Source organism: Sminthopsis crassicaudata, chromosome 5 (genome assembly GCF_048593235.1).
Source record: "Sminthopsis crassicaudata isolate SCR6 chromosome 5, ASM4859323v1, whole genome shotgun sequence".
Classification (NCBI taxonomy): domain Eukaryota; kingdom Metazoa; phylum Chordata; class Mammalia; order Dasyuromorphia; family Dasyuridae; genus Sminthopsis; species Sminthopsis crassicaudata.
In genome coordinates this window covers 83,795,787-83,818,989 of record NC_133621.1, presented here as the reverse complement: position 1 = coordinate 83,818,989, position 23,203 = coordinate 83,795,787, and the positions used below count along the sequence as shown (strand labels likewise).

The 23,203-nt window shown below is 33.0% G+C and overlaps 1 protein-coding gene across 2 annotated transcripts in view; it reads right to left on the bottom strand.

The window, feature by feature from the left end:
• The window catches only part of LMBR1 (limb development membrane protein 1), a 170,655-nt gene that overhangs the window by 126,477 nt on the left and 20,975 nt on the right, over nt 1–23,203 (bottom strand). For both annotated transcript variants that reach the window (XM_074267320.1, XM_074267321.1), the window contains exons 2-4: nt 15,678–15,750; nt 10,973–11,012; nt 3,891–4,030 (exon numbers count right to left, since the gene is read on the bottom strand). In XM_074267320.1, coding sequence (XP_074123421.1) covers nt 3,891–4,030; nt 10,973–11,012; nt 15,678–15,750 — 253 coding nt within the window. The remainder of the gene's footprint in view (nt 1–3,890; nt 4,031–10,972; nt 11,013–15,677; nt 15,751–23,203) is intronic.

Sequence of the window (23,203 nt, the reverse complement as noted above, 5' to 3'; positions counted from 1 at the left end):
ATTTCAGAAAAACCTGAAAGACTTATTACATAATACAAAGTGAAGTAAGCAGAACCAGTAAAACATTGTGGCAGTAATATTATATGATGATCAACTTTGAATGATTTAGTTATTCTTAGTAATACAACAATCCAATACAATTCCAAAAGACTCATGATGAAAAATACTATCCACATTATGTCCAAAAGGTTATAAAATTGTATATACCTTTTGATATAGCAGTGTTTATTATTGGACCTATATTGCAAAGTGATCATAAAAGAGGGGAAAAGACCCCCGTGTGCAAAAATGTTTGTACCAGTTCGTTTTGTCATAGCAAAGAACTGAAAATTGAATTGGATGCCCATCAATTGAGTAATGGCTAAATAAGTTATAGATAAATGTAATGGAATATTGTTGTTTTCTAAGAAATGATGACCAAGATGATTACAGAAAAACCTGCAGAGATTTACATGAATGATGCTGAGTGAAGGGAGCAAAACTAAAAGAATACTGTACACAGTAATAGCTATATAATATAAACAGTATATGATTAAACACAGTAATAGCTGTGTATAAAAGATTATGTGATGATCAGCTATGATAGACTTAGCTCTTCGGAGCAAGGCAATGATGCAAGAGAAAACCAACAGACTTGGGATGGAGAATGCCATCCTCAACCAGAGGGAAAATTGTGGAGACCAAGTACTTATCAAAGCATAAACTATTTTCACATTTTTTGTTTGCTTTTTCTTTCTCATAGTTTTTTTCCCTTTTTTTTCTGGGTTTTCTTTCACAGCATGACTAGTGTAGAAATATGTTCAAAATGACTGACCATGTATAATCTAAATCTGATTGCTTGCAAGTGACTTGCCCAAGGTCACACAGCTAGGAAGTGTTAAGTGTCTGAGACCAGATTTGAACTCGGGTCCTTCCGAATTCAAGGCTGGTGCTCTATCTACTGAGCCATCTAGCATGGCAGCATGACTAAGGTAGAAATATGTTCAAAATGACTGACCATGTATAATCTAAATCAGATTGCTTGCTGTCATATAGAGGATGTAGATAAAGAAAGGAGGGAGAAAAAAAATTGGAATTCAAAATCTTACAAAAATGAATGTTGTGGGGGCAGCTAGGTGGCGCAGTGGATAGAGCACCAGCCTTGAATTCAGAAGGACCCAAGTTCAAATCTGGTCTCAGACACTTAACACTTCCTAGCTATGTGACCCTGGGCAAGTCACTTAACCCCAGCCTCAGGGGGGGGGGGGGGGGGGCGGGGAATGAATGTTGAAAACTATCTTTAGATGTAATTGTAAAAATAAAATACAATTTTGAAAGAAAAAGTAAAGAAAAATGCTATCCACATCCAGAGAAAGAACTAATGGAGACTAAATGCAGATCAAAGGATACAATTTTCATTTTATTTTGTATGGGGTTTTTTTTCCCTTTTTCTTCTTTCACAAAATAACTAAGGTGGAAATGTTTTACATAACTACACATTTATAACCTATCAAACTGCTTCCCATTTTATGAAGTGAAAAGGTAAAGAAGAAAGGAAGAAAGTTTTGACTTCCAAATTTATTAGAAAAATAAATGTTAAGCCCTGGAGTCAGGAAGATCTGAATTGAAATCTGGTCTCAGACACTTAACACTGTGTTAACAGCTGTGTGATCCTAGGCAAGTCACTAAATCCCAATTGACTCTCAAAAAAAGAAAAAAGAAAAGAAAAATGTTAAAAATTGTCTTTACATGTAATTGGAAAAAATAAAATACTAGTTTAAAATATTCTGTTTCCTTTGTTAATTAGAATAAGCAAGAGTTGAAAAGGACAGAAAATGAAGTGCATATATATGCCTGTAACATTTATTATTTATCAAACATTAATGCCACTCCTAAATATGTGAATATTGATTTTAATATAGAAGAATCTACATCATTCTTTATTCTGACCTTCTTTATTTTATTTATATATATGAATTTGTTGCTATTATTGTTGTCTTTATCTACTTGAATATGGTTCTGTTTTATTCCCTCTCCATGATGTCATACAAGTATTCTCATATAGTTTCTCACTTACCTATTGAGTTATATGAGGATTTTTAACAGCAATAATGTGATAGCATGTTTAGATTACCTATGCATATAATAAGAAATTTTTTTAAAGAAGTGAAAGGAGGAAAAGAAAACAGATTTCTGTTCATTAAAAAAAAAAATAGGGAGGAGTGATATAGATGTGAAATGATCCATGAACTTTCAGATGATGTAACTGTCTTAACTGTTTTTATCTTGTGGCAATAGCCCTCTGATGAAATTGAAAGCAATATGTAAATATATTAATGTAAAAACTAAACACATCAATAAAACTGAAAGTGACAAAACAGAAAAAGAAATAGGAGAGATGTGGTAGACTTAGAAACTATGTGAATTAGCAACAAATTGGTTTTGAAGAGAGGAATAATGAGTAGTGAAGTATAAAAACAAGGTCATAGATTGACAGGAAGAAGTGGTGGTATCTTCGTCAGAAATAGGGAATTTTGGAAGAAAGTTGGGTTTGGAAAAATAGGGAAACTCTGTTCTAGGTGTATATATATCTAGAGTCTAAAATATCCAAAAAGGAAGAAGTCAGAAAGATAAGAAAAGAAATAAGGAGACAGGAAAAGGAGGGCAAAAAAGAAAGGGAAAAGAAGGGAGGGAAGGGGGGAAGCATTTATTAAGCACTTACTATGTGGCAGGCATTGTACTAACTGCTTACAAACATTACTCATTTGATCCTAAAATAACTCTGGAAGGTAGGTACTATAATTATCCCCATTTTACAATGAGGAAACTGAGGTAAACAAAGGTTAAGTGACTTCCCCAGGGTCACAAAGTGTCTGAAACAGAATTTGAACTGGGTCTACCTGACTCCAGGACCAGTGCTCTACTCTGTGCACCATCTACATAGAGATGATTTACATCATCTCAAGGAAGAAAGGAAGGAAGGAAAGAATAGAAGCAAGGGAGAACTTATAAAGATCTTTCTTAGTATGAAATGCTGTACACTAAGCTCTCCAGGACAGCCGATTTAGGAAGCTTCAGAAGACAGTCAAATGCAAAGGTCCCATGATTCTTAGGGAACAGCAGTAAGCAGCAGATCATGACTCTTCTTTCCTGTTATTCTTTCACTGTCAGTTTCTGGGTTGAGCCATCTCCAAGGACCATGGTGACCAGAACTTTCTCTGCTGGGTTTTCACTAACTATGGCTAGAACTCTAGAGGAACAGCTTCCAAGGATGATAATGTGGCTGTTCCCAAGTCTCGTGCGTCTGTACTTTCTCTACTAAGGTCTGAAGGCAATGGTGCCAGTGATGGCATGAATTGCCTGGTACATGCTTCCTCCTGTCTCTCTTCTGGAGGTACCTTATTTCTTCAAATAGGATGACTTTCCTATCACATGTGGTACAACTGATTGGCAGCTGGTAAGGGAATCTGGTCCTTTTAAGAAGAGCTGTGATGTTGAATTATCTTTATCTAGCACCTGACAGTGTCTTGCATATAGTAGGTTCTAAATAAATCAATCTACCTTTTAATTTAAGTAACTCTTAATTTTTTAAAAATGTACTGATTGTAAATACTTGACTACTGACTAAAATAAGTTCTTCACAAATATCATTTAAAGTAGTGAGAGAATAACAATGCTAAAATATGAAAATCAAATTTTCTGGTTCTATTACAGCCTCATCAAAGCTTTTTAGCATAATTTGTTTTAAAAATCTTTCTATGTAAATAAAAAACTAAAATAATTTTATTTCTTCAATTCCTATTAAGAATTTTAAAAACAATTTTAAAAAGATAAAGAGATAGAAATGAGGGGAAAACTTAGAAAAATAACAATTTTAAGTCATATTTGTCAATATATGTATATATACTAACCATGAATCAAGGAGCCATTTAACCACTGAATATAGTAGTTTTGTGGAAAAGAAAGGAGGATTTCATTGCTGATTATTGAGAAAGGAAGAAGCAAAACAGCACCAGCTGAAACTGCTAACGTGAAGGTGCTCAAAAACAACCTGAAAGGGGAAAAAAAAAAAAGTTAGTTACCACAAAGATTGAAAGAAGCAAAGGATCTATATATAATGTAATTTTTAAAAAAAAATATGAACTGCATTTAGGACTTTAAAAACTTCATGAAGATGAAAACATCTTTCTTTAAAGGATAGGAAAGGATATCCTTGTGATTTCATCAATACGGGAATGAGAAAACTGCCTCTCTTTATTTTTGTCTCTCTCCATATATCTTCTCACAATCTTAGAGAATTGTGCAGGCCACTGAGTACTTAATGGACTTGTCCAGAGTTAAACACCCTAATGTGTCGGAAGCAGGGCCTTAACCCAAACCTTGGCCTTGAGGGCAATCCTATTGATGATACCACAGTGCCTCTCCAATCTTTGCAATCTTCACCAAATTCATATTTTTGGATAGGTTAGTGTCCAAGAAACATGTTAGGTAAAATTGAAATCTGGGGCAGATACAGATGGGGAATAGATGATTTCAACATTCCTTTTAGCACTAGAACTCCATGGCTCTGCAAAAATATTGTGGTATGTAAAAATGGAGGCCAAAAACGTGGGCATGTACTAAAGTAAAATATCATCTGACCACTGAAAACAAAGAAAATGTGTCTTAACAAACACGAAATCTAATCTTTAAGCAAACATAAATACTTATTTTATGATTTTATTTGTTTACCTATCTGGCAACACAGTTACAAAAAAGTGTGACTATTATTTAAAGTGATTAAAATGCATGTCTACAAAAGTCATTTATAAGGAGAAATGTTCATAAAGGCAAAATCTTACACAACCACAGGTATAGAATGGACAAATGAAAGGAAGACTAGAAAGTATACCAACAACAGGAGCGTGAAAATTTTTTAAAAAGAAAACATATCTTCAATTAAAGCCTTTAAAAAGAAGACTCTAAAAACAAATACAACATATTAAAAAAAAGTAAAAGCAATAAAAAAAATCCATGCCAAATACCCATTTTAAAATGTGACTTTGAAGAAAATGCCACCTTGTGGCAAATAATAGAACTATTTTTCATAAACAACAAGTGATTAGGTGTAGTCCTCTGTTCTAAAAAGTAGGATGGCAAATAGAAAGGGGAAGAATCTTTCATGTTGTATGAAAATTAAAAATGTAAACATATGAGAAGTATTTCAATCATCTTTCCTGAAAAGGTATGTGCCATTGAAGAAAAAATACAAGACATTCTAGTATTGGCTCTGACCCATCACAGAACTGAAGGCAAATGACAACTGTTTCTTAGACTCCTCAGTAAAGCTAAGGAGATGGACTAGAATTCACTGCTGTCAAACTCAAACAAACATATTCCCTATGGGCCCATAAAAACCCATAAAACCCCAAATTATTATTACTTATGTTTTACTATGGGACAGATAAGTGGCAGTGTAGTGGATATGGTTCTAGGCCTGGAGTCAGGAAGACATCATCCCAAGTTCAAATTTGACTTCAGATACTTACTAGCTCTGTGACCTGAGAAAGTCACTTAACCTTGTTTGCCCCAGTTCCCTCATCTGTAAAATCAAACTAAAGAAAGAAATAGTAAACTATTCCAATATCTTTGTCAAGAAAACACAAAATGGGGTCATAAAGAGAGAGACTGAAAAGTGATTGAATCATAACAATATATTCTATTGTATTTTTGTTGATTTTGTTAAATATTTATTCATTATACTTTAATCTGGACTCTTTCTACACTCCTGACTGCTTCTGCCCACTGGCTCAGAGTTTGCCGCTTCTGGACTAGATGATCTACAAGACTTCTTCCAACTCACATATGCTAATGACTTATGAAATGGAAATGTCACTAGAACCAGTAGGAAATATAAGCTTTTTAAAAAGTTTTTATTTTAGTTTTCATTGATCAATTAACATAATACTGTTAACATGTCATTAACAATAACAATAAATCATAAAATGATGGTAAGCCAAGAATCATCAGGCATCACCTAATCTAATCCCCTTATTTCACAGATGAAATTGAAAGCCAGAGATGAGGAGTAAGTGGCTCAAATTCACGGAGAAAAGTGGCTGACCCAGGACTACATAAGTCCTCTGAGAGTCCAGCCTACACTGTGATTTGAGAACTATATCTATTAGCAATGGTCATTCTAGGAATATTGATTTGAGAAGGAAGAAAAGTCTGGAGGAATATACCAAAGTGGGGACTGGAGTTTATAAACAGAAACAAAACACATTGGGACAAAAGGACAAAAAATAAAAGTGGCCAATCAAGCCATTAACTTATCCTAAAAGTGAACCCAAGTCCCTCAGTTTTCAAAGCAATTACAGACTATCAATACATCTAGACTACATTTATTCCAGTTTCTTGTGATTATAAGTAATAAATCTCTGCTTATTTCCCAGCAGTAAAAGCAGCCTTACTACACCAGAGAAAGGCCTTTAGTAATAAGCTAGTCAGGATTTAACACAATTGGTTGGTTCACAAAGTAAATTCAAAGTAGAATTTTAAGTCAGTGACCACCTAGGTACTAGTCTAATATACTTGTACCCCAGAAACTAAACCAAATAAAAAAACAAGGTATATGGGGTAACTAAATTTAAATGTTTCTCTAAAAAGAAAAGTCTTTGGTTACTATTACTCCTAAGCAGGTCAATTTTGGTACATAGAGAAAAACATCATTTATCTTGACAGGATGATCTACATTTTAAAAATATATAAATATCATCCAAAAAACCAGAACTTCTGAGCAACAATGCTGTGAAAAGAAGCATTAGTGGAGGCAGCAGAGTGTTGTGGATACATAACTTGACTTAAAGTCAAGTCCTGGTTTCACTCCCAAGCCCTAATATTTACTAGGTGGATTCCCTCACTCCTTTGAACCTTAGCTCTTTCTCATTTGCAAAACTGGGGAAATAATCTGTGTACAAATTATTCTACAGAGATGTGAGAAAAGTACTTTTATAAACCCTAAAGTGATAAAGAAATTAGGAATGATTTTTATATTTTCCTAAACTAGATATTTCAGAATATATTTTCTACCTTTGTCTTCAGCATTGCTACATGAAATAACACCCAGAATTCAGTGTTCAAAAGAACAATATTGTAAAATCCCTTCCAACATAATAATGATTAGTTTCTAAAACACCAATTTCTTATCTTGGTTATTTCACATCCAACAGTATCTTCTTAATATTTAGAAAATTTAAAATTCTTCAAGAAGGAAAATCAAATTATTAATCTTCATTTTTTAAGTAAAATATCCTATGTATCTTAGGAGCAAAAGAAGAGTGTCATAAAATCATAAAGTTAGAAGAAACCTAGGAGATCATATAGTCCAGCCTACTCACTTTCCAGATGACTGGCCACTATTATATATGTTAAGGTTTACAAATTCCTTTCCTTTCCTTTACAAAGTTCCTTTCACAATCATGTGAACATTATCCTCATCTTCCAAATGGTAAAATAAAACCTGAAAGGCTAAAGGAATTGTTCAAAATAATACAGACAGATAAAGGAACCAGAAAAAGGGGCTTTTGATGAATTATGAAATGCTAAATTTTGAAATGTTCATTATTGAGAAAAATTGTTCAAAAATAGTTTATTCCCATATAAACCACTAAAGTACTTGCAAACTAAGATTAAATTTAAGATATATAATTGGCGCCACCTCCTGGAAGCTCAATTGTACAATCATTAAGGTTAAAAATGGAAAGCTAAAATGTTTCCACATTGATGCCAAGAATATAGCTTCAGTTTAGAGAATCAAGGGAGTCCTAGTTCTATCAATGACATCTGTGAGAAATCTTAAGGGAATAATGACTCTTCTAGTTACTATTTTCCCCCATATAATAAAGGGACATTTTATATTTACCTCAACCAGCTATTTTAACTTTCTATTATAGGATATTTATTATATCTATAATTATCACATATACATCAAGGAGGAGAATGAAAGAAGGTATCCAGATCTGTAATTTCATCACTGTGGGGAGATCCCAGTTTGCAAAATACTTCCATCAGTGCAGGTTAGCAACCTCTCTGAAGCAAGTCTTGAGAGTTACCTGAGGCTATGAGAGGTTAAGTAATTTGTCCACAGTCAAACCAGTATGTCAGAAGTAGAACTGGAACTTAGGTGTTCCTGAATCCACATCTCATCAACTTGCACCTGAATCATAACTTCCACTATAAATACCTGATATTCAGCCTTCTTTTAAAGAGCCTTCAATGACAGCGAATCCTCTGTGCCCAATTTTAAAAAGCAACTAATTGTGAGAAAATTTTTCTTTCTATAAATCCTAAATTTGCCACTCCCTCTACACAACAGGTCCAGTTTCTGGCCTCTGAGACTAAAGAGAACAAGTATAATCCATCTTGTACATACTAGTTTTTCAAATACTCAAAGACACCCTCAAGTATTTTATTCCCCAAGCTAAACTGAATTTCTACAACTGATCTTCAAATGGTTCATTCAAGGTGTTTTCCCGTCTTGGCTGCCTCCTTCTAAACATTTTCTGGTTTTATCAATATCTGATCAATCAAACTGCCACCCAGTATTCAATACAATACTCCAAATATTGGCTTATCATGAAGAATATAGGAAGTTTATCACTTCTATCATCTCATTTTATATATGTGTGTGTGTATGTGTATGCCACCTCTTTCCAAGCTAATACCTACTCTTAATGACCATTCTCAAACTGTTTGTTCAAGTAGTTCCAAGCTCATCCAACTAAGCTCATCTCTCTCCGTTTATTTATTCTCTACAAATGGTACCTATAGGAGATTTCATCAAATGTTTTTGCTAAATGTAGGTAAAAATCTAATCTAGACTTAGCAGTCAAGTAATAACTATCTTTAAAAAATTAAGTGTAAACTATTCTTGATGAAACCATATTGGTTCTTTATCATCATTACTTGCTCTTCTAGATTTCACTAAGCATCTCTTTTAATACCATATTCTAAATGAGACATCACAGTAAGACCTCAATAAAAAGATTCTCAGAATTAAACATAAGAGGTAACTGACAAAACTGTTAAGTTTGATTGGGGAAGTATATGACAGCATTTTGTACTTTAGCATCTGTATTTCTTCTACAACCATAAATTCTTTCCTTTGTCATGGGTTGGGAGAAGAGTGGAGTGAAGAATCCAAGGCAATACTTTAAGTCTGGAGGACTGTAACTTGAAAGGTAAGAATTTCCAGAGAGGGAAGATACTTGCCTTGCTAGAAACCCTGAACTCTTTCAGGCAATACTGGAAGCATGAATGTCCTGAGAAGACAAGGTTAACCAGGAGCAGCTAGCTGGTACAAGGGATTCCCTCCTGGAGTCAGGAAGTCCTGAGTTCAAATCCTGACTTGGACACTTAATTATCTGTGTGACCCTGGACAAGTCACTTAATCACAATTGTGTCACACACAAAAAAAAAAAATCACAATCACAAAAGTAACAGTATCTTCAACTTTTTTTATTGTTATTGTTTGCTTGCTTTTTTTCTCTTTTTCCTTTCTGATCTGATTTTTCTTGTGCAGCATGATAAATATGGAAATATAGAAGAATTGCACATGTTTAATATATATAGGATTACTTGCTGTCTAAGGAAGGGAGGCCAGGGGCAGAAAAGGGAGAAAAATTTAGAACACAAAGTTTTGCAAGATTGAATGTTGAAAACTATATTTACATGTATTTTGAAAATAAAAAGCTTTTTTTTTAAAAAAGCATAAAAAATAAAAAAAAACTTCTTTTCTAAAAACAGGGACATCTGCCATTCATCATTAGTCCTGTGGTATCTTTCTCATTTTTCATGATGTTTCAAATACAAACAATAGTGACTTGACAATTACTAATTCTTTCAGTATCCCAGAACATAGATGAGATAGGTCAAGTAAGTTAATTCAAAATCAAACAGCTAGGTATTCTCTTACTATACACTTTTCTTGAATAAAACTGTCTATTATCCACTTGGGTTCTGTCCTTTCCCATCCAAAACTCATTTTCCTTAGAGAAAAGAGAGTAAATTAAGAGCTGAAGGATCTCCTCCTATCCAGTTTTCAATGTGACTGTACTATATACCTGAAACAGTGATTCTTTTTCTCTCCTTTGGTCCTTCTCTTTTGCCCAAAGTAGCTTTAAAAAGTCCTTTTCCCTAGCTTTCCTTATAGCTTCATCTCATTCTTTGCTTTAGCACTAGTGACACAAGTCTTACAAGACTCACGAGTAGAAATTGTTTCATTTTGTTTGTATCTCCAATGCACAGCATAGTGCCTAGCATATAGTAAGCTCTTAATAAATGCTTATTTACTTACTGTCATCTACTCTTACTTCATTTTCTGAACTGTCTCCTTTTAAATCCAATCCAAGTTAGGAAGTACTTGCTCGATGTATCCACAGTAATCTCTTTAGATAACTCTCTTTTTCATTAGAATTGCTTATTTGTAGCTTCAGAATTTCATTCTTGAGAACCCTCCCATCTTTCCTTGGCCAATTTGTCCTGTAAAATTGGAAGCCATGGGATTCTAACCATCTTCTCTCTGTAGCCTTTGAAGATCATTGTCCAACCCAGACTATCCTGAGACTCCTATCATCTCCAAGAACAAATACAAAATCTTCTGTTTGGCAATTAGAACTCTACCCCCCCTTCCACTTTTCCAATCATATTCCTAATATTCCTGTATATTACCTGGGTTTGTCTATTTAACTTGATACTTAAGTTAACATTTAAATGAGAGTAGTTATATCCATATAAATAATCTTTTTATTTTCTCTAAAGAAAATGAAATCTCAGTATTGGCCTTTTAGAAATTCCTTTTTAGTGAGTAAATCTGAAGGTAACCAAAATAAAAACAGAAAGATAGGAAGAACACAATCATAGAGAAGACAGCCAGATTACTGGCTTAAGTAAGTTTGGCTCATTTCTCACTTACAATATATCCAAGAAAATCAGGAAATCTGAATATACATACGAAATTCTGTTGACTATGGCATCTTCATCTTCCTGTTCATCTGCAAAAATATTTTTAAAATATTTTAGCTTTCTTTTATTTCTCATAATAGCTACAATTATAATACACTACAATAAGAAAATGTGAACATAAAGAATTATTACACAAATACTGATTTTCAAATATCCACTGCTTTTGAGCATAGACCTAAATTCAGTATGTTTACATCAGACAGAATAGTATATTATGTGCGGTCTAGTAAAACTGAAGAATGGTATCTACTGTGGGCAACAAGGCTCTGGTAGAGGTAAAAGACAGATTAAGGGGAAGGAATAAGCACTTATTAAGCAGCTACTTATATGCCAGGCATTTTACTAAGCACTTTACAAATGTTATCTCATTTAATTATCACAACCCTATAAAATAAATGCTATGATCATCTCTAATTTACAGTTGAGGAAACTGAGGAAAACAGAGCTTAAGTGATTTGCCCAGAGTAATACAACTGGTAAGAGTCTAAGGCTGGATTTGAAATTAGGTCGCTTCATGCTTAGGGTTCTATCCACTGTAGAAGGAAGATGTCTACACACACTGAGAAAAGTTAATAATTAGAGCAAGAGACAGGTAATTGAAGAGACAAACTATTGGAGTTGATGGTATCAAGGGCACACATAAAAAGAAGGATTTCGATAAAGGGAAGGGTCACCTCATTATCAGAAATTGGGGGAAGAGCAGTAACTATGGAATAATATCAAGAATTTTTTAAAAGAAGGGAAAAGAAAGTGATCTCAATTTTCTTAGAAAAGGAAAAATTGAGCTCCTTAGCTAAGAGAGGGCAAGAGTGATATGGAAAATCTAAAGAGAGAAAATTTGGAAAAGATTGTGTGGGGAGTGTTATGGTTAATCAATTAGGAAAGAATAAAAGGACTACCTGGTTGCATTAAATTCCAACCTAAGTCAGATAACATGAATTTATAGTGTTCCCCATCAGCATGATACTCCAGCTCTATTCAGAAGCCTGTGAGGAAGAGAATGGTAATGCTAGGCTAGAGATCAACAAGGAACAAGCAGTGTTAAATTGGCAAACTACATAGTCAAGATAGGGAAAGGAAGAAAATGAAGTTAAAGAAGGAACGATGAATGACTTGATAAAGTATTGAAGGAAAGAAAAACTGGTAAACAAAATTAATGCAAAGTCCACCAGAACTGCAGGAGTTGGGGAGGAGAAGAAAGCAAATTAGCCGAGTACGGAACTCCTTGAAAAAGGATGAGCTAGGAGCAGGTAGATAACCGTCACCGTGACATGAGGCTGGAAGCTTCAAAAGAGCAGTGTTTCTCAAATAATGGTGATAGAGTCAGAAGCAGTGTGAAGCCCTGCAGGACTCGTTAGTGCATTGCAGGGGTCTGAGTACAGGTATAGTCAGTACTGAAAAGCATGGACAGGATGGAGAGCTATATGGGGAAAACCAAAATTCAATGAGAAAAAGGAGAATGTATTTATGTTAACAATTAACAGGAAAGGAGAATGTATTTATGTTAACAATTAACAGGAAAGCCTTTTGTGAGAGCTTTACACACAAGAAAAATGAAAGTTATTATTTTGCATAAGAGTCCTTTTTAATGTTTTTTTTACTCCAATGATGAAATGGAAATTAGGGTCATCAAAGGAGCTTCTTCACAAAAATCAATCTGTGCCTCAAACAGCCAAGCTGCAGCATTTTAAACCTATCACCAGCTAATCAACTTTGATCTGCAGGTCTTTCAAAGTTTTAATTAAACTGAAAAGTCTATAAAGCTTTACAATTGGCTCAATACAGGAGACAATTATAGAACCACAACAGTACCACAATAGGAAAATAATAGAGTTTTAAGGCTTACAAAACACTTTCCTTCCAACAACCATGTTGAGTAGGAAGGGAAAATATCATTGTCCAAATTTTACTGATGAGGAAATTGAGATTCAGATATGTTGTGTGAGTAGCTAAACTTATATAGCAAGTAAATGTCAGAGCCTAGATTTGAATCCAAGTGTCCTGACTCCAAGATCAGGGTTCTTTCAATGGCAAGACAATGCAAATTTCAACGGAAAAAAAATCATCCACATCAAGATCAACATAAATCAAGGATATGTACCTAATTAATAAATATCTATAGGGCATTCACAGGTCCAAGATCATTATAAATCTATAATGGAAAAGATTCTAACAATGAAATCAGAAAGACCTGGGTTCAAACCTTAGCTGAGATATTTACTAAGCAGGTGACCAAGTACAAATTACTTAACTGATGAATGTCAGTTTTTTTCCATCTATAAAATGGGGATAGTACTGGTTGTACCTCTGCAGCATGGTATTAAGAGAGATCCAAACAAGAAAGATTGGGGTTCCAGTCCTACTCATGACACATACTGGCTTGATGATCCTAGAATAAATCACTTAGCTTCTAAAGGCCCCAAGAACCCTCTAAGGCCATAAGTTATAAAGATGTAGATCAGCTTTGATATAGGGAATTCATTATCTAGATCAGGGGTTCTCAAACTACAGCCTACGAGCCAGATGAGGCCCGCTGAGGACATTTATGTGGCCCGCCGGGTTATGGCAAATGAGCTGAGGGGTGGAGAGAGAGTGTGAGGGTTTGTTTTTACTATAGTCCGGCCCTCCAACAGTCTGAGGGACAGTGAACTGACCCCCCTATTTAAAAAGTTTGAGGACCACTGATCTAGATGATCCTTATCCCCATCCAGTTCCTTATCCCAATTATCCCAATATTAATCATCCCTTATCCCAATATTAATGTTCTTGTGATGCACAAATGAAATACTAAAAGTATACTATTTTGTATACTGTCACAAATTAATTATTTGCTATTATAAATGTATTGTTACATTAAAAGTAAGAAAATATGATCCCCAGCTTCAAAGGCTTTATATGTCTGTTACAATGATGATACATGTGTAGGAAAAAGAAAAAATATTCATAATTATGTAATAAAGAATATTAAAAAACAATAAATTTTGTGATATAAAAAAGTAGTTCCCTTATTTTGGATAGCAGAATTACTACAAAGGCCTGGAAATTGCATTGGCAAATTCACAAATAAGCAAAAAAACTTCTTTGGATAGAATATATATAGGTTACTATTTTTCAAAAGTATACAGATGTTATTATAGCTAAGAAAATACAAATTCCTTTAAAAGTATTGCTGGATTCATAGTTGCTTCATGTCATTATTTACTTTCTCAATCAGCATTCATTATTATTACAACTACTATCAAGTAAGTTCCACAAAATATTCAATATTAAAGAGAACTCTTTATATTTTAAAAGTTTGGAAACCACTATTAGTGCTTTGGGGCTTCAGAGAAAAGAAATTATATTCTTACAAGTAGTAATAGGGATGGAGCCAAGATGGCAGAGAACAGACAGGTCTTTGTCTGAGTTCTTCCTAGTTTCCCTCAGCTCAACATCAGATCAAGCCTTTGAACTGGTTTTGGAGTGACAGAATCCACAAATGTTTGGAATGTAACAAATTTCCAGCAGAAAATATTTTGGATGAACTTCAGGAAAGTTCTGTTTCAATCAGGCATGAGGGGGCAGAGTGGAGAGGAGGCAGCCCAGCACAGGTATAGCACAGGGACCCAGGGAAGTAGAATTGGCACATCTGGGGAATCTTCTGAGAGGCTCTTAGCCAAAATACAGCAGTGTTGGCTACTCTGTCCTGGTTCAGAAGCCACTGGATCAGTAGACTAGCTGTGAGACTTCCAATGCAACTACAGAAGGCAAATAGTGAGTCTCTGAACCCCAACATAACACAGGACGTGGCCCTACCTACCTAGCCCAGGAAGGAAGGAAACCAGTAGAGTCAACAGCAGTGGCCCCAGAGCAGCATGAAGCTGTGGCCTCTAGGGGAAATTTAAGACATTTTACTCTTTGCCTAAAAACAGACCTTTAAAAATGAACAAAAAAACTAAAAGAGCCCTGACCACAGATAGATTTTGTGGAGATAGGGAAGAACAGACCTCAAACCCTGAAAACAAGGACAAAACATCTCCAGATGAAGCCTCAAAGGGTGATATTAGTTGGTCTCCATCTCATAAGAGTCCCTTAAAAAATTCAAAAAGGGTCTTAAGAGAAGAAAAATGGGCCAAAGGAAATGAGAACTTTGCAGGAGAGTTTGAAAAAGGAAACACAGAAATCATCTAGAGAAAACTCCTTAAAAAACAGATTTAGCAAAATGGAAAAAAAAAAAAAAAAACAACTCCAAGTAGTAATAGTAGTAGTTATTGTAGTCATCATCGAAGTAGTAGTAGAAGCAGCAGCAACAATAGTAGTCAGGAAAGATATTTCACAAAAATAATAGAATATCACCTAAGCCTCAAAGGATACTTGGAATTTGGATATGCAAAAAGAAGAATTGTTGAACCCAGTTCATAGCCAATCTCAGAAAGCTCATTTCCAATTAAGTTATAGATGGTTGTTATTTATTTGATACTCAGTATACCATAGATATAGCAGAAATCTACAGAGTTGAAACTCTATCAGTTTGTTTTCATTATAACAATTGACTAAATGCCTTAAGGCTATCTTTAATGATATTAAAAATGTCAATTATAAATCTATTTAATATACCAGAATGCCTAAGTATTATAACAATATATTTAGTGTGCTATGTTCATAATGATTAGGCACAAGAATGAAAAATTTAAGTTAAAAGCACTTCCACTTGCCTGATTTCCTCTTGTATCTTGTGATGATGAAGTATGAAACAATGTAGAGAACAGCAAACAGAAGAAAGCATATCTGAAAAAAAAAATTTAACAGATCACCAGGCTAGTACATAGATCTCCAAAATAAAGTCTACAATAAGAGTTTTTAAAACAACTTCAAATGATTAAAATATTTAAGTAGAAGATAAGGTAAATAATTGAAATTGTTATTTTTGAAACATAGCAACAGTTTTTGTGTAAAAAAAAAAATTAGAACCAAAGTAGGGAATTGTCTGACAAATCAAATGTTTGAACAAACTATGGAACACTGGTATTATGGGATATTATCAAAATGATGAATATGAGAAACTGAGAAATAAATAAGAAAACATATGATGAAGATATAAAGTAAGCAGAAACAGTCTAATATACATAATAATAATAATATAAATGAGAACACTAAAAAGAATTATAATGATCAAGAATGATTATAATAATTTCCCAAAGGACATTTTAGTAGAGAAGTAGTGAATTATAAGTACAAAAATTTCACACATACTAACAAACCTGTCAGCTATTTGTTTTACTTTCTCCTTATTATAATAAGAAAGGTATGTCTGGAGATGACTACAATATTAAAAACAAAAGGTATCTCAAAAACTTGTTTTTCTAAGTATTACCTTAAGATAATGTGTTAATGTGAGCTATTACCATCCTGGTTTCATTCATATGACAATTTGATGCTCTTTAAAATTTCCAATTTAAATTCTAAACATATAATAAGAACCCATATTTCGAGAGTGCTTAGGTAGGTATAGGCTAGTAGATTATTTTTGTATCCTAAACTATTATCTACATTTTTCAAATGAGAAAATTGAAGATCAGGGAAGTTAAGCAACTTGCTCAGAGAGTCACACAGCTAATAATGCAAGCCCAAAATTAGAGTCCAGGCTTTCTGCTATTTCTCATTTAACCTATATACATCTTGTTTGTACATAACTATCAAGTCCATTTGCTCTGAATTCCTGGAGAGCAGATTGGCTTCTCCTTTCTTTGTATCCCTAGTTCTTTTTTAAGCACAGTACCTGGTACACATAGTAGATGCTTAATCTTTTCATTTATAGGGGCTTTTCCACTGTTCTATGCTCCTCATGAGAAAGATAAAAAGTAGTAAAATCACCACATAAAAGTAAGTTTTCTCTCACCTACAATTTGTTTGTAACTCTCCAAATTGTCAAAGTAAGGATGCTCAAAATACTACTTCATATCCCTCAACAGATACTTGTTATTATAAACCACAATAATTTCTATAATTTCATCAGTCTCCACTGGACTCTAACTAGTAAAGTTCAGAATGAAGCCTTTCTAGCTTCTATGCTTCTTTGTTTTCTTTGCTTTCTTTGAGAAATTGATATTATTAGAGAAGAAAAATCAGCAACCTACTTTCTACTGCTTTGTGAGTGTTCACATAACACAAAATCCAATACACTTCACTACATATACTTCCTCCTTCTGTTTAAGTGAAGTGTCCTTTTGGATTGAGTCACTTATCAAAGTAATTTTTATATTAATAAAACTAGTCTGAGTTCCATTACTTATGAGTTTTTGGTTCATGTAACAAAAATAATACTTTATCTCATTCTTAATAAGACTAATTTAATGTATTTGAATACCTCAAATCATGTAAAATTTTGATACTAAGCCCGTTAATATCTATAAGCATTTTAGTCTTTTGTGTATTGTATTCTTTTTTTTAATTTTTTTTATTATAGCTTTTTATTTACAAGATACATGCATAGGTAATTTTATAGCATTGACAATTGCCAAACCTTTTGTTCCAATTTTTCCCCTCCTTCCCCCCCACCTTCTCCCCCAGATGGCAGGTTGACCAATACATATTACATATGTTAAAGTATAAATTAAATACAATATATGTATACATGTCCAAACAGTTATTTTGCTCTACAAAAAGAATCTGACTTTGAAATAGTGTACAATTAGCCTGTGAAGGAAATCAAAAAAGCAGACGGACAAAAATAGAGTTGGGAATTCTATGCAGAGGTTCATAGTCATCTCCCAGAGTTCTTTCGCTGGGCGTAGCTGGTTCAGTTCATTTCTGCTGTATTAGAACTGATTTGGTCCATCTTATTGTCCATCAGAATTGATCATCATATAGTGTTGTTGTTGAAATATATAATGATCTCTTGGTCCTGCTCATTTCACTCAGCATCAGTTCATGTAAGTCTCTCCAGGCCTTTCTGAAATCATCCTGTTGGTCATTTCTTACAGAACAATAATATTCCACAATATTCATACTGTGTATTGTATTCTTAAAGTATCCATCAATGGGCATAATGATTCTGAAATCATTGAACATCAGGAATTACGATAGTTCTCCCCTATGGTGAGTCCCTCTCATTCTTTTTTTTTCCTGTTTTTTTGTCTCTATCTCAAGAATAAAGAGAAGCATAATAAAATATATATGAATAGATGTAAAATAAAGTAATCAGAAAATCAATGTGCATAATGACAAATAATATAAATTTTAAAATAACAACAAAACTGTGGTTTAAGTATAATAAGCATGTTTACCCCTGAAAAACAGAAGAAAAAATAAATGTTTCACTCCCATATTTGTTGACATGGGGAATTATTAGTGTAAAACACTACATATTCTGTCTGACTTGGTTAATGTCTTGATTAGTTTTGTTGAATTGCTTGTTTCCCTCCTAGTTTTTTTTTTGTTAGAAAGGGTGGCTTTCTAATATGACAAGCATACTTAGAAATGAAGGTGATATAAAAAGCAAAAGATGAATAAATTTTAATTTTAAAGTGATTTTCTTCTTCAACTTATTTTGACCATCAGTATCACTGACTTTCAACCTGAACATTTAATTAGAATATTCATATAAATCAGTGAGGACCAATTTTTTTATTTTTTGTGTATAAAAACTTGATAACTGCTCATGTCATCATCTGAAAAATGTTTTCCCTTTAGGAGATGAGCAGAATACTCTTTAAAAAAAAAAATCTAGAAAGTCCTTCATTAGCTCAATCAACATGAAATGTACTGTATACAAAGTAATAGCAATGTTCAGGGATGGACTTTGCTATTCTCAGCGTACAGTATGATCCATAACTACTCTGAACAACTGATGATGAAAAATCCTCTCCATACCCAGAGAAGAAACTGATTGTATCTGAATATAGATTTAATCATATGCTCTATTTTTAAAAATATTTTTCTTGAGTTTTTTTTAATTAAGAGTGTTTTCTTTCACAAGAATGACTTATATAGAAATATTTTTGCATAACTTCACATTTGGTTTCTTAATGGATTGAGGGGTGGGGATAAGGGAGAGAGAATCTGGAACTCAAAAGTTTAATAAAAAAAAAAAAAGCAAAAAAATGTTTTAAATTAAAATGAGGAAAATATTAAATAAATAAGAAATAACAACAACAAAAAAAGATGTTTTCCCTTTAACTGAACTATCAGATTTTGTAGAAAGGCTTAAGTAGCCTTAATCATTTCTAACTGTAACCAGCTTCTCTTTTAATTTGATACAAACTTCCAAAATGGTAGGAAAGTATTTTAAAATAGAGTGGAGTTGATCTTCCAAAGAGATACTCATTTTTTCAAATGACTTTGTATTTATTACACCAATCATTCAATAGGTTTCAAAGTAGGATTAAGGTAAAATGAGAGGTTTATATTTTTAACTTGTTTCAATAAAAGTCTAGAATATCTTAATTCCATTTTGAGAAAAATTATCCATCAAAACTTTCAGGTAGAAACTAAAGGACTTATTGGCTAAGAAGTACCAGTCACTCAATGCCCAGAAAAAGGGAAATAGGCCTCTGAATTGATTCAACAAATTATTTCTTCCATAATTTCTTTGGTATATGATAGCATATGCACATGAATATTTTCTAAAACAATAAGTAATATAAAGTTTACAAATTGTAGTCAACTAAAAAGATGTAACCAAAATTTACTTTTCTAAAAAAGAACTGGTAGAATGTACCTGGTAATGCCCAAAGGAACTGTTGACCAAATGAACAAATAATTTGGAATGCTGATTATGCTTAAAGAAAACGCATTATTTGTAGTGTCTTTATCATCTAAAGTGTTATAAGAGGAAACTTATGAATTACCAGCTTGTACTAGTTTTTTGACAGTTTCTATTTTGACTAAGTAACCTTAGGCAGTCAGATTCTCAAGTCAAATGAACTGTATTACCCAAACCAACAATTTAAAAAAGAAATAATAAGTCTTATATCTCATTAACAAAAATTAAATCAATTTTTAAATTTGAATAAAGAAAAATTTGATGTGCAGATAATTCCTAGTTTGGCGTTTCTCTGGGGGACACAATGCATCCTGGAAGTTTTTGTTTTTGTTTTTTAAGGAGCTTTTTTCTCCTTGACCTTTACAGAAAGGCTTATTTTAAAACTGGGAAGCTAGCTAGCAGTTAACCTGTTTGCCACAAGGTGGCAATTCTGAGTTGATAATTACATGAAATAGATTTTCTCAGACCTACCTATCAGAACTTTAAAAATAAAGGAGTTATTGCTCATGAAAAGCAAAATATGAACCTTTATAAAGTTCATTTTTGAGTAGATTCATAAGAGTCCATTAAAAAAGGAGTCCAGTAAACAACAAATATTCTGTAACCACTAAAATCTTATTTTCTCTCCAATTCACACTTTAAAATACTATAGAAGATTCCTCAAAAGGATCTAGAATGAAAAGGACCTTAGAGTTCACTTAGCTTACTACTTCATTTTGCAGATGAACAAAAGAAAGAAAGGTGGCTTGCTTAGTATCACTCTGCTTAGTAAATGGGAGAACCAAAATTCAAAGCCAGAATTTAACTTCAAATTCAGCACTCTTTCCTCTGCCAAGGAACCAAAACTCATTTATACATATCCCACCATAACTATGATTTTTTTCCCCTAAAAGAACTGTATTCACTATACATTAATTTCAGAGATTCCTCCAAAAAAAGATCTAAAATTTTCCGGAAATGTAAAGCAAAGTAATTGTTTTGTTTTGTTTTTTTAATTCTAAGCGGAAATATAAGCAGGTAACTTTTGAGAATTATCCACAGCAAATACTATCTATTTTTTTAATACTATCTACAGAACTGTAGTAACAACAACAATAGTAGCAACTCAGATTTCTATAGCATTTTAATGTTTATGAAGCCTGATCCTTACAACTACAGGAGATGGATCTTATAGACTTTTTTTTTAAACTCCCCTCCCTATTTTAGATAAGGAAACTGAAGTTCAGAGGTATTTATTAAGATATTTTCCCAGAGTTGTTCAGAGTGTAAATTCATAAATTGGATAAATAGCTCCACTGACATTTTACAGATTATACATATCTACAAAACCTATTAAAAAAATTCAAACCTAAAATGTGACTTCCAAATACATTAACAAAACATTTGAAACAATCTGATAGACAGCCTGATGAGAAATGCCCATTTGCACTTTCCCACATACAGAGTTAGATTTTGTAACTTACTACTTGAGGCAGTAAACAACAAATATTCTGTAATCACTAGGCACAATAATAATAGCAAAAGAAATGTCTCAGTTCTCACTTCTATTGAGCTGTCAAAAATCTGTCAAAGTTGTCAATGCCTCCTCTCAGAAAAACTGCCAGGAAAAACTTTTATGAAGGAAACTTCACTTTATATTTTTTTAAATTACTTTTGGTCTCAATCAAGAGAAACAATAAAACAGTGGGCTGGTTTTTTTTCTGTCAAAAATAATTTCTTAAGGATTTATTAATCTAATTACTATGAGCTTAAAAACTCAAATTAATCTTAAATTTCTTAACTTTTAAAATAATATAACAGCATCATTAGTAGTCTTTTCCATGCAAGAATTTTAAATAGGCAATAAATCATATTTCTGGAAATTACCAGGGAAGTAAGGAATCTATTAAGGGTTGCCTTTGATCCTTAAAACCTCACAGAGATTGAAATTTTCAGATAAATATGAAAACTAAGAGGAAAATGTTAATACTAAATTAGTATTTTACAGTAAAAAAAACAAAAAACAAAAAACAAAACACTTTCAACTCTAACAGTTTAAGAATTAAGTTTGTCTATAACATCAGAAATTAATTGAAACTCATCATCTTTAAGATCATATCATGTCAAAGTACTCAATGTCCAAAGACATAGTCTATGCCTCAAGGGACCCAAGATAATATAAACCAGATACCAAATTATACTACAATGCACTAATCATCAACTTAGTACAGATTAAAAGCAGTTTATCAGTGAAGCAGATTATGTACAAAACATACAGAAGTAAATAAAGACAGCAGATCCCAGCTATCAGTGTAAGGGTACATTAATTAACAAAAATTGCTTAGAAAAATAGAAAGCAATTTGGAAGAAATTAGGTAAAGTATATCCCAGACCTTCTATCAGAATAAATTTTAAATGGGTACCTGATTTTGAAAAAAAAAAATTTTAAGGTTCATCATAAACAAATTAGGGTTACAAAGTGGTAGAGAGAAATAGATTTTATTCAGTGAAAAAAAATAAAATTTAATAAAAAACACAAATCTTGATTTATAATGATCACATAAAGCTTCAATAGAGATGAAACAAACAGATTGAAAAAATAAGATATGTTTTAAGAGAGGAAATTAGAAAGGCTCTGTATAGGACTAGATTAGAGAAAATCATCTTTGATGGGAGAAAAAAGAGCACCATAATAAGTCAATAAATGAGATGTTCATATCTACCACAAACCAACAACAACAACAACAACAAAACTTTCAGTTGTATATAACTTCACAGGAACATAGATTTACAAATTGAGGAAACCCTTAAAAGCCATCAAATCTATCCTCTGATGTTTCAGGATTGTTCAGGATCACATAGCTAATAAGTCTCTGAAAGCAGACTAAAACCCACGCTAGGTCTTCCTGATTCCAAATCAGGGTCTACTCAAGATTTTTGCATTTCTTTGTATTCCAAAAGCTTACCATAGTACCTGGCATATAATGGGCACTTAATTAATGCCAATTGACTGACAATATGCCACCACAGTTAAAGTTAAGGGGGGGAAGGCAATGATAAAGAAATATGCACACAGTGTGGGGAGAAAAAGGAGGGGGAGCTAAAAATAGATAGGCTCCAAACACTCTAAAGCCTTTGGCAGAAAGCAAACTATATTTGCTATTTCCTAATTCATCTTTTCAACTAGATTATTCACTAAAGTAAATTGTCATTTCTTTTCATTGGGTTTTTTGTTTTGTTTTAATTCTGATAAATTACCAGAATTTTCTGGGGAAACAGATCTGTTCTTATTTTCAATGTTTTAAGGAGGCAAGCTTAAACAACTAATTTTGTAACTAACTCATTTAAATAGAGTTTTTAAGGGTTTCAAAATATTTCTTCTACATCCATCCCAAGAGGGAGTTTTATCCCTAATGTGTCTAAGAGGAAACTAAAGCTGAGAGATTAAGATAAAGCCTTGCACCTGAGCACTGGCCATGTCATATTCTGTCCCCTGTA